The sequence below is a fragment of the Bos javanicus genome, chromosome 3 (genome assembly GCF_032452875.1).
Source record: "Bos javanicus breed banteng chromosome 3, ARS-OSU_banteng_1.0, whole genome shotgun sequence".
NCBI lineage: Eukaryota > Metazoa > Chordata > Mammalia > Artiodactyla > Bovidae > Bos > Bos javanicus.
In genome coordinates, this window is record NC_083870.1 from 11359833 (window position 1) to 11372986 (window position 13154).

At 37.4% G+C, this 13154-nt stretch overlaps 1 protein-coding gene across 1 annotated transcript; it reads left to right on the plus strand.

Annotated features, from left to right (window-relative positions):
• The first annotated feature begins 11651 nt into the window (after positions 1 to 11651).
• On the plus strand, positions 11652 to 12725 carry LOC133245269 (olfactory receptor 6Y1). Its single transcript, XM_061413206.1, has one exon. It carries the CDS (start codon positions 11652 to 11654, stop codon positions 12627 to 12629), a length of 978 nt encoding a protein of 325 aa, XP_061269190.1. The 3' UTR covers positions 12630 to 12725.
• Positions 12726 to 13154: the final 429 nt, after the last annotated feature.

Here is a 13154-nt window from a genome sequence, read left to right on the forward strand (position 1 = left end):
GTGAAATACAGGGAAGCCTGGTTTGCTGCAGTCCATGGGGCTGCAAAGAGTTGGACACGACTGAGTGGCTGAATAGCAACAATTTTTATAACTTGGCATGCCTTTTGCAGGAAACTCTGGCTGCCCAGGAAACTGTTATAGGAGATAATTGCTCTTGTGCGCCTTGAGGAGTCGAAGTCAAGCTGGCTCAAGCACCCCTTTGTGTGAATTGCATGTCCTCACACCTGTGGTATGACTTTGCATCCAGATTAGCCCCTTGTCTGCTTTCAGCACTCCTTCCACATAAGAGAAATCCCTCAGTCTGTCATGCTGCCATGCTGTGTTTTTATCCTATAGTTCTCCAATAAAATTGTTGCCAAGTGTGACCTTTTGTAATGTGTAAGTTTGATTGGTAAAGCCTAAGAAGGTCTGGTTTATGAATAGCTCACAGTGAGCACTCAGTTAATGTTAAGCCCCTGATATATGACAATTATTTCTCAAAAATAAAAATTGGAAAAATAAATGCTAAGCCCTCATGTTTATTTTCATTAACAATTTGATTATATGCTTTCTAACAGATGTGCCTGTTCTAAATACTAACCATGCCTCACATTCACTCATTCAAATGGAGATTGGCAGATTGACTTTGTTCTCTAGGACATAAGTGGAAAGCAAAGCTGCAAACATCCTTGGGTAATTGTGTGTAGATGGTAATAAGTTTAGCATTTCCAATTATCTAATTTAAAATTATGCCAAGCTGTCATTAGGTTGAGTCACACCTGTCATTAGGTTGAAGTTCATGCTCCTTTTCAAATGATCAGAACACATGACAACTCTTTGTTAGGATATTACACATAGAACATTTTCCTCCTCAATTATTTTGGTCTTCGATTTTGTCTAGATACTCATACATATTTGTCTGCATATTAAAAGGGAAGAGCTAGAGAATGTCAACTGATAATATCCTCTTTGTATGACTCTTGTCATGTCACATTCTTTCTTGATGGGAAGATGACCCTCCTGTTTTTTTTTTTCCTACAGAGTGAGATTCCTACAGTGCAATAATTAGTGTAGATAGTTTATTTTTCAACTTGATTTTTTTCAGCTGAAAACATGCTGAACTCAAACAATGAATCCATGTCTCTTTGCCAGGTATTAGATTTATTATCTCTTCTGGCAGTTAGGAGTGATCATATACCCCAATATCAAATAAAATGTAGGTGGAATTCTGCCTTGGAGGCTTTCATTTTAAAAGAAATGTAGCTGGCACTGGGGCTTCCTCTTTCTTTATGTTGAACTTGAATATAATGCCTGGAGGTCCACCAGCTCTTTCTAAGGTAATAAACATAAAGAAGAAAGCTCAATATATGGAGTCTGAAGATACAGAAATACATGAAAATCATGAGTCTTTGTTAGTACAATTGAGAATTTGAACCTACATCAGCAAATACTTATATGTGTGTGTTAGTCGCTTAGTCATGTCCAACTCTTTGCAATTCCATGGACTGTAGCCCTCCAGGCTACTATGTCCATGGAATTCTCCAGGCAAGAATACTGGAGTGGGTTGCCATTCTCTTCTCAAGGGAAACTTCCCAAGCCACGGATCAAATCCAGGTTCCTGCATTGCAGGCAGATTCTTTACCATCTGAACCATGAGGGAAGACTTTTCTCTAAATAACTATGTGTGTGTGCTAGCTTCTCAGTCAAATACCTATATCCATTTTTAACATAATACTATAAAACAATTATCCTTCAATTAAAAATAAATACTTTTTTTAAAGATAAAAAAAAATTAAATGATAAAAATTAACTGCCATTTGTGGAAGTTACTGAGATTTGTTCTTTTTTAAAACTTTCAGCCTAATACGTTAATACTTGATATATTTATGTAACTTTGTACTGCATTCTTCTAGAAGTTTTTCAAATAATTTTTAGTTTTAGGTTTTTAGTTTTTTTTTCAAATGAAATATATTTTTCTAAGTTTCTAGAGAAAGATCATTACACTTCTCACGCAATTTCTTATTTTGTCATTCCTAGAAGTCAGTTTTATTTTATTTTGCTACACTTAAGAATCTGCCTGCAATGCAGGAGACACAGGAGACATGCATTCCATCCCTGAGTGGGGAAGATCCCCTAGAGTAGGAAATGGCAACCCACTCCAGTATTGTTGCCAGGAAAATCCCATGGACAGAGGAGACTGGTGGGCTACAGTCCATGGGGTCGCAAAGAGTCAGACATGATTGAAGCAAATGAGCACAGCACACTTTATTTTGTTTTCTTTAGGTTATAAATGTGTACTCAGTATAGCCAAGTTTTTACCAGAGAGGGATAATAGAAAGGGAACAAAGAAGTAGCAGTCAAGTTAATTATGATTTTTTTAAAAATAAAATCATCAATCTCCTTTAAAATGGCAGAACTGTTCATCACATTTGACTAAAACTGTTCCTATATTTAAAAAGAAAGCATAAATTGTGTGATTATTATTCATAAAAGGCTGCATAGAAAAGAAGGAAAGTGAAGTCATTCAGTCGTGTTCGACTCTTTGTGACCCCATGGACTGTAGCCTACCAGGCTCCTCAGTCCATGGAATTTTCCAGGCAAGAGTATTGGAGTGGGTCTCCACAGAAGCACAAAATCTGATTATCTGCCTCAAAAAAAATATAACTTAAAAGAGGAAATAGAAAATGTATAATTTTCAGAAACTATTATAAAATATGAGGAAAAATACTCCCCCAGTAAACTTTAACTTATTCATTTAAAAATTACTCTATTTTTTCTTACTAAAGCTGAATACATGTTTATCTTGAATATTTCTCCAGAGTCAGACACATTATAGTATATAAGCTCTGTCCTTTTTCTCATTCAATTCAAGGTATAATTTCTATCAATTTTTTTTCAGTATCACTATTTTTTTTTCTTTTCTAGAACAGGAGACAATAAAGAGCAAACTGAAAATTCTATTTTTACTTTGAGTATTCAAAGCTCTAACTACAAATTTTTATTTATTTATTTATTTATTTTGCACCAAGGAATAGTGTTAGCTGCTCAGTTGTGTCCAACTCTTTGGGACCCCATGGACTATAGCTGCCGGACATGGAATTTCCCAGGCAAGAATGCTGGAGTGAGTTGCCATTTCCTCTTCCAGGGGATCTTCCTGACACAGGGGTCGAACCTAAATCTCTTGCCTCTCCTGCTTTGGCAGGAAGATTCTTTACCACTGTGCCACTTGGGAAGCACAAGCACCAAGGAATGACTATAAATAATTATAATGAAAAAATACATATTTTTCTTTTTTAATCAGTTCTAAATTCACAATAGTAGCTACAAAGTTTTTTCTTTTTGTTTTGTTTTTTTAAATTCTCAGATAATTAAAAAAAGTAATTGTACTTTTATCAATAAATCTTGCCATAATAGTATATAGTCAACCAGGTCCTTTGCTGTTTTCTCTTTTTCCTCTGTATTGATGTTGTACATTTATTATGGCATATAAATAAAATGGACATATGACTCTTCCCAAACTCAACAGAGTTTTAGGTGCTTACTAAGCATCAAATATGTATTAGGAACTGGACAATGTCTCTACCTTTGAGAACTCTTTAAAATCCAGGGATTTTTAAAATAGATTTTTAATTTATTTTTTAAAAACTCAGTCTACCTTTCACTAAATTTTGTCAATTAAATGAATAGAAGTTTTTTTTAAGAAGTAATATACAGTGAGTTCTACCACTAGCTTAAAATGAAGACTAGAAAGATGAGACAACCCCTGAAGAAGCCAGTTAATTCATGAGTCACTTAATTAGAAACAGCTTCATTATTTCATTCAAATATTTAAGAAATTCCAAAAATACCCAAATTTCTTATGTTCCCATGAAAGCATATTACAAAGGATATTGGAACTTGTATTACTTAACATTTTGAATACTATCAATTTGCTAAGAATGATACAAATACTCACAAGCAAGATCATGAATTTATGTTACTTATTACATGGCAGGTGCTGTTTGAAACTCCTTACATATATTAATTCATATAATGATCACAATAATTCTAAGATTATTAAATGCCAAGTGCTGAGTAAAACTATTGCAGTAAACTATTTGAAAGACTGCTGATCCACATAACCAGAATAGTTCTTAAAACTTAAAGATCCTCAATAAATATTTACTAAATAAATAAATACCAAATAAGAACAAGGATCATTGTAATCTGAAGATTTTTCTCTTTCTTAAAGGAATTTTGTCACTTTAATAAATATCCTAATTATGTATTTGGGAAGGTTGTTTTATCTTGACTGCTCCTCATCTATCCTAACTCCAGAAAATCATGGGCTCCTTCACTAGTCAACGTTCTTCATAGTAAGGTATATCAAATCCCCACAGATACTGTTAACTTTCTGCCCTACTCTTGGGTCTGTAGTTCTCTGACTAACCAATCATCTCTGGTGTGCAGGTATTGTAACCCATGTGCAGCATATTCAATTCTGTACATCTAAAGAGGTAATTTTCTAATTTCTATCCCAGTGTACTTTCTATATAATCTTATTACTTTCTATGTTCTCTGAATACCCTTACATTATAGCTTCTGAATGTGTACTATTTACAGATAGTAAGAGTAAACATACAGGTATCCTTATTCCATTTAGAAAATACAGGCTTTATACAAATATAATACTTTCTGTTATATCTACTAAGTTACTAATGCAGGAGAATCATGTCATTGTATGGAGTTGATATTTGTGTACACAGTATCTTTGTGTATTTGGAATTTTTATGTGTGTGTTTGTGCATATACTTGGATCTCCACATAAGAATGGATGAATATCAATCTTATGTTATGTTGAATGATTTGGGTTATAAGCACTATCATCCCCAGAAGAATCTTATTATTTGTGAGACCATTCCCCAGAAATAGAGGAGGACACACACACACACACACACACACACACACACACATACACACACACACACTTTCCCCACATTTCTCTTCCCCAGAGTCTGTTAAAAAGAAGGGCAGTGTGCTTTAAGCCACTCAAAGGTCTCTCTTGTTCCTCCAGACTCCACTTAACTTGCCAGCTCTTCCCTTAACATTCCCCAAGTATCCCCTTGAGCCCTAGAAAAGCCAAATACTTTCCTGAGGTCTGTGCCTGTTGGGAAGCCCTCTGTGTGGAAGGGAGTTCTTTTTTTCAGTAGCTTAGAAACAAGTAAAAGCACAAATAGATCTATTCTGCCCCTTCTTCATGCTGAGCAGAGACACACCAGATTTGCCAGCAACTCTCTGGGCTCAGGGATGGTACCTTCCTCCTCCTGGTCTACATGATTTCTCTTTTCTCCATGCAAGCTGACCATTCCTGAATGAGGCTTGGAAAAGTCATAAGTTTCATCACTGATAAAATAGTGAGTTGAAAAAAACTCAGATAATTCCAAAAGGAAAATTTGGCCAGCTTTTAATTATTCATTATTATGAAGGGAAGCAGAGGGTATATGAAAATCATTTTTATTTAAATCATGGATTCTTTGGAGCGTTCAGCTGATTGATTTTTTAAAAACAGTTTGCCAAAAGAGACACTGATGTATAGAACAGTCTTATGGACTCTGTGGGAGAGGGAGAGGGTGGGAAGATTTGGGAGAATGGCAATGAAACATGTAAAATATCATGTAGGAAACGAGTTGCCAGTCCAGGTTCGATGCATGATGCTGGATGCTTGGGGCTGGTGCACTGGGACGGCCCAGAGGGATGGTATGGGGAGGGAGGAGGGAGGAGGGTTCGGGATGGGGAACACATGTATACCTGTGGCGGATTCATTTTGATATTTGGCAAAACTAATACAATTATGTAAAGTTTAAAAATAAAATAAAATTGGAAGAATAAAAAAAATAAAATAAAATGTTATTAGTTGAGTAAAAAAAAAAAAAAAACAGTTTGCCATCTTTGAGTCTATAATTAGTAGTATAGCAACAGTGTATAGTTGGGGCATAAACTATGTTCCTATATGAATTTCAAATCAACAAAGATTTCTTTAGCACCTATGTGTATTATGATGTATGAAAAATGTTAGCAATTCAGGGATATTGTGTAATATAGATTATCAGGTCTACTACTGAAGAACACACTGTAGATGCAAAATGCCTGATTCTCTAAAAATTGCCCTCCTGAAGACATTTCAGTTTAATGCATTAGCCCCAAACTATGCCTTGCAAAGTTCAGGGTCCAGGTATATTCTGATTTGAGACAGAAAGAGAGAAAACTGTCATGTATAAGAGTACACAGATAAATATATGTATATGAGGAGCAGTAGTTGGAATAGAGGTATGTAAATATGTATGTGTGTTTTTATGTTAAATACGACAGGGGCTGGTGAGTGTGACAGTGTTTGCAGTTTTGATAACTTAAATCCTTAGAAGATAAAGAAGATTTCACTTCTCTTCGTAGTACCATAACAGGAAGAAGGTAAATTTCCATTTCCATCATGTTGACTGTTCATAAAATTCATCATATGGTCACATTTATTCTCAAATTGGGATCTTGAGATAAACTACAAAGATTATCATGTTCAAATGAGACATACAGAAATTCAATCATTATTCTAAATCTCACTAGATGGGAATAAAAATTAGTTCAAAATAGAAGCCATGGTTTTGAAAAGTTATAAAGGGTGTATGGGGTCAGGGATATGACACCCAGATTTTTTCCATTGAAGTTTTCAAAATCAACTCAGAGATTGAGAGGTGCAGAAGGGTCACTGAATCATAGATAATTATCTTGCCCTGCTACAAACTTGGGAATTGCGATGCACATAGACCTGAAGCATATTTGTTCCTAAGAGATTCTGGGAAAAGGGAGATGGACTAGAATTACATCCTTTTAAAACTGATTTGAAGGAGTAAAATTGTGTTTCTCTCTTTTAGAAAATGTCTTGTCACTGAGGGTCCAAGACTAGTATGTTGGCCTCTGCCCAACCTATATCTTTTTCTCATCTCCCTGCAATAATTGTTAGGTTGAACACAAATGATTATCCTGCCACATCTCTCTACCTGTGTCCCACTCTGGAGATTTGGGGCATCCTGTTTGGTCAGATCCATCTCCACAGAGCTGGCATGACAACTTCAAATGCCTCTACTTCTGGGAGTGCTTTGACTGTACAAGCTTTCTCCCTTGCCCCTCACTTCTAGTCTTAGGCATCTATTTCTCCCCAGACAACAGCAATTTCCTTTCCATCCCAGCATGACCACTGCACTGATAACCTATTACCTTTTAGGAAGACTTATTTACATCCTCCTTTAGAAATCAGAGCCTCCTGATCTTCTTTGCTGGCAGGCTTAATGAGATAAAGCTGTTCCTAATGACTGTTTTCAGAATGAAGTTAAGCCTTAAATATTGTGCTATTGTTCATAGTTTTCTGACATTTCTCCTCATTGAATGTCCCAGTTTAACTGGAGTTATTCAGGAAGGATGATCACAGACTTCAGAGGGAATAGCAACCAGATGAAACAACAAAAAAATTTTTTTGAATGGTTTAGTCTAGAAAAAGAAAAACAAGGGAACATGAGACATTAGTGGGTTTGGGGTGGGGATTGAGGTTAACAGAGCTGATAGCTGTTTTCAGAGCATGAAAGCTATCCTTGCAGAAAGAAATGAGACTTATTCTTTGAAGCTTCAGAAAGCAGAAGCAGAATCCATGGATGTGGCACCACTATGTTCCCTTGGAGAAGGCCCTATATCTCCCAATCGGTGGTTTGTTTTTTTAAAGTGTGGCTGTATTTTAGACACTATTTTCTGCTCCTAGAGAGGATCAGGCAAAAGTTAGGTTAATACTTACAAAATTAGCAAGGACTAAAATCATTTAGGGCTTCCCTGGTGACTCAGTGGTAAAGAATCCACCTGCCAATGCAAAAGACGCTGGCTTAATCCCTGGGTCAGGAAGATCCCCTGGAGAAGGAAACAGCAACCCACTTCAGTATTCTTGCCTAGGAAGTCCCATGGACAGAGGAGCTTGGTGCGCTACAGTCCATGGGGTCACAAAAGAGTCAGACACGATTTAGTGACTAAACAACAACAAAATCATTTGATCTATGAGGTTCCCTGCAGCAATATGATCCTGTGCTTCGAACTCTGTTCTTGTGAAACACAGTTTTTTGAAAAACATTATGATTGTAAGATTTACATTAACTTTTAGAATTCTGTTCAAAGCAAGCTAAGATGTAAGATTAAGTGCCTCACTTATGCTTAGATTATTGGTCCATAAAAGAAATTAAACTGAACAGAGTTTGTTAGATAACCATTTTGCCAAGGCTGAAATTTTATCAATAAATTGCTACTTTGTCATTTTATAGTTGCTTGACATTCACAAAATCATTTAAGCACTCTGAGATTCACTTCTACTACATGAACAAAACAAGAAGTTGAACTAAAATTCAATTGGTTTTAAACTATTATAATTCTATGAGCTAAGTCCACATGGATAGTTGAGGGTGGGCTCCAAGGAACAGATCTACTGCTACCAAATGTGTTTGAGTTCCAAGATGCTGGAATCTTCACCTAGCTCTTGGCTCTTATCCTGACAATTCGATTCTCCACACTCTAAAGTTTTATTTCTCAGACAAGTTTTCTTTAAAACTGTTTTCAGAGGTACAACTTAAAGCTGTGCTCTTGGCACATCTGGCAGTGTATTAGCATCTCAAAGGTACAGTTTAATGCTCTGAAGAAAAAATAACTTACAACGAGGGAGAATTCATAGATCTTGCCTTATTTATAATCTCCACTGTCCAACTACCTAGTGAATCCTAGACTAGTGAGCAAGGCCAAGTTTTGTGTTAAGTGTGTGCGTGTGTGTGCATGTATGTGTGTCCATATTCCAACAGAAGACAAAATTGTTGAATTTGCACTATTATAAATTGCTCACCTTTTTGGTTAACAGCGTCTATTTTCCTCTTTTGCATGTGTGCCAAGTCACTTCAGTAGTGTCCGACTCTTTGAGGCCCCATGGACTGTAGCCCACCAGGCTTCTACAGTTCATGGGATTCTCCAGACAAGAATACGGGGGTGGATTGCCATGCCCTTTTCCAGGGATCTTCCAGACCCAGGAATCAAACCTGTGTCTCTTACATCTCCTTCATTGGCAGGTAGCTTCTTTACCAGCAGCACTACCTGGGAAGCCCATTTTCCTCTCCAAACATGGATAATTGAGTTGACTCTTCTGCCTTTCTTCGGGATCCTAAAGCTGAGATCTAAGTTGGACGAGGGAAATGAATGGGGTGGGCAGTAGCTTTCTATCTCTTTTACTCCATGATTGTTTCCTCAGGAAAATAAATAAATAACCTTCTCTACTGTCCCCCATCTTTGTGTAAACAAAAGCAAGATTGTTGAGATACACAGAGAATAAGAGTGACTGGCTCTGGATAAGAACAGAAAAGAAGAATCAAGCAGTAAGACACAGAGAAAGATTGGAAAAGGTAAGGCATCCAGTCTCTAGCAGTTTTTAGAATGGCTCTCAACTCAGTCAAGAAGGCCATAGGTTTTGCTGAATGACTGGTCAGGAATGCAGAAGGGTCACTAACGGTAAAAGGCAGCTCATTACTTCATTTTTTGGATATTGCTTTCAAACAAGTTATGAGTTCTTTAATGCCTTTGAAAAGGTCTTACAGTCTCCTCCATCTTTATTATTAACAGTGGTCTCTACCATTAAGCGGAGAAGGCAATGGCACCCCACTCCAGTACTCTTGCCTGGAAAATCCCATGGATGGAGGAGCCTTGTAGGCTCCAGTCCATGGGGTTGCTAAGAGTCGGGCATGACTGAGCGACTTCACTTTCACTTTTCACTTTTATGCATTGGAGAAGGAAATGGCAACCCACTCCAGTATTCTTGCCTGGAGAATCCCAGGGACAGAGGAGCCTAGTGGGCTGCCCTCTATGGGGTCTCACAGAGTCGGACACGACTGAGACGACTTAGCAGCAGCTACCATTAAGATCTTTGTTGGTTTTTTAGAAGGGTTTTGGGGAGGTTAGTGGTGAATCCTAAAATGATAACAGCAAACATCTATAGGAACTTAATTTAAACTCTAGAACTCATTAGATGTTCACAAAATGTAATGTAACACCTTAGAAATAAAAGAAATAATATTCTAAAAGTTATGTAATATCTTCTCCTAACTAGAGTGGGGACAAAGTGGGATTTAAATCTACTTCTTTCATACTTCTAAGATATCACCCTATACAATGAATTGTATCAAGGGAAATATTACCTCTTTTACCTCTTTTAAAATTTGTTTTTTAATTGAAGGAAAATTGCTTTACAATGTTCTGTTGTAAATGTTCTGTTGTACAGGCTTCTGCTGTACAATATGAATCACCATAATTATACATATAGCCCCTTTCTCCTGAACCTCTCTCCCCTCCCCCATCCCACTCCTCTACATCATCACAGAGTGCCAGACTGGGTTCCCTGTGTTATATGGCAACATCTTGCCAGCTATCTATTTAACTCATCAGATCAGATCAGTCGCTCAGTCGTGTCCGACTCTTTGCAAATAATAATCAATGCTACTTTTTTCATTCATCCCACCCTCTCCTTTCCCCAATGGGTCCTCAAATCTATTCTCTACATCTGTATCCCCATTCCTTCCTTGAAAGTAGGTTTATCAGTACCATTTTTTCTAGATTCCATGTACATGTATTAATATGTGACATTTGTTTTTCTCTTTCTGACTTCACTCCGTATAACAGATTCTAGGTTCATCTACCTCACTACCATTGACTCAAATTCATTCTTCTTTATGGTTGAGTAATATTCCATTGTATGCATGTACCACATCTTCTTTATTCATTCATCTGTAGATGGACATTTATGTTGTTTTCATGTCCTGGATACTGTAAATAGTGATGCAGGGAACACTGAGGTACATGTGTCTTTTAGAATTGTGGTTTTCTCAGGGTATATGCACAGTAGTGGGGTTGCCGGGTCATATGGTAGATTTATTTCTAGTTTTTTTAAGGAATCTCCTTAATGTTCTCCATAATGGCTATATCATTTTATATTCCCACCAGTAGTGTAGGAGTGTTTTTTTCTCCACATTACCTTTTAAACTATCAATTCAATTTTGTTCTCTGAGAAGCCAGTGCATATTCACATTGAATTGGCTATGAATCCTGTGTATTTGATCAAATATCATTTCACTCAAGCTTTACAGCACAGTTAAATAGGTCAAGAAATAGGAGGCATCTATCTGTTTTACAGATAACAACTTACACAATTATATATGGAAAATGAGCAAATGAGCCCTCCACCTTCTTTCCATATTCAGTAGATGAAAATGTGTTGCTTAAAGGTTGGTATAAAGGCCACTCTCCTATGTCTAACATCCTCCCACTACATCTAAGTGATGTATTGGGAAAGGATAAAGCTGAGAGTTAGGAGGTTCAGACTCCACTTCTGTGTGACGTTGGATGCATTCTCAGATTAATTTGAAAAAAAAAAATAATAAAGCATGAACTCATGAAAGTACATTTTGGCTGAAAAGTTTTGGTTCTCTAATCATAATTTGGAAGAAAGTAAAGATATAAAGGCCAGAGAGCTTCTACTGTGATGAGTTTCCAGGCAGCGGGCTCTACAGTCAAAAACTGTAGGTTGGTGCTTGGGACATGGAAGGAACTGATTTTGTCTATGTTCACAGCCAGTTATGATTACCAAGGTTCTGGAAGTAGATAACCATACAGTGACAACACATTTTGTTCTTCTGGGATTTCCAACATGGTCAGCCTTCCAGCTACTCCTCTTCTTTGTTTTCCTGGCAATTTACCTTCTGACACTTGTAGAGAACTTTTTAATCATCCTCGTCATTTATAGTGATGGACAGTTGCACAAGCCCATGTACTTCTTTCTGAGCAACCTCTCTTTCCTGGAGATGTGGTATGTCACCGTCATCAGCCCCAAGATGCAGATAGACTTCCTCAGTCATGACAAGACAATTTCCTTCAATGGTTGCATGACTCAGCTTTACTTCTTTGTGACCTTTGTCTGCACTGAGTACATCCTCCTTGCTGCAATGGCCTTTGACCGCTATGTAGCCATTTGTAACCCACTACGGTACCCACTCATCATGACCAACCAGCTTTGTGGTACACTGGCTGCAGGATGCTGGTTCTGTGGACTCATGACTGCCATGATTAAGATAGTTTTCATAGCCCGACTTTACTACTGTGGCACGCCTCGTATCAATCACTACTTTTGTGATATTTCCCCACTCCTCAATATTTCCTGTGAGGACTCCTCACAAGCTGAACTAGTGGATTTCTTCTTGGCCCTCATGGTCATTGCTGTTCCCCTTTGTGTAGTAGTGGCATCTTACGCCACCATTCTCACCACCGTTCTCAGGATCCCTTCTTCTCAGGGACGCCACAAGGCATTTTCCACCTGTGCTTCTCACCTAGCAGTTGTAATTCTCTTCTATTCCACCACCCTTTTCACTTATGCCCGCCCTAAGCTTATGTATGCCTATAATTCCAACAAAATGGTGTCTATGCTCTACACTGTCATTGTCCCACTCCTCAACCCTATCATTTACTGCCTGAGAAACCGTGAAGTTAAGGCAGCCCTCAGGAAGACCATACTTTGCAAAGGCAGTGAACCCAGGGAAGATGGGGCTGTGATTAATTAATGTGTAGAATCCCTTCATGCATGAATCAGCAGATGATTCCCACATAGTTCTTCCCACATTCCTGCCTTTGGTTATTTATCAACCTTTAGTACCTTAACACTGATCTCCTTTGTGTGTGTGTGTGTGTGTGTGTGTGTGTGTGTGCACATGCACATACATGGCTCGAGGGATAGCCCCAAGAAATAGCCTCTCCTTCTAGGTCAGTAGAGAAGTTTTAAATACTTTCCCAAAATTATGAAAATAGATTTTTCTTTCCCACTAAAATATTAATTAAAAGGAGAGATTTTTGTTTAATTTATTAACGTATCATCTGTACATTCAGCTGTATCCAACACATAGTAGGTGCTTCATAGATATTTGTTGAAAGTATAATTGAATATATACATGTTTGAAATCAGGAGATGAAGATGGGAATTGTGAGTACATTTTTAATTTATGAGCCTTCCATTTCCTCCTTCATCCCATTCTGATTGTGTCTATTCTACATTGTCATTTTCACCTATCTTTGTTTTCTTCCCTTATAAA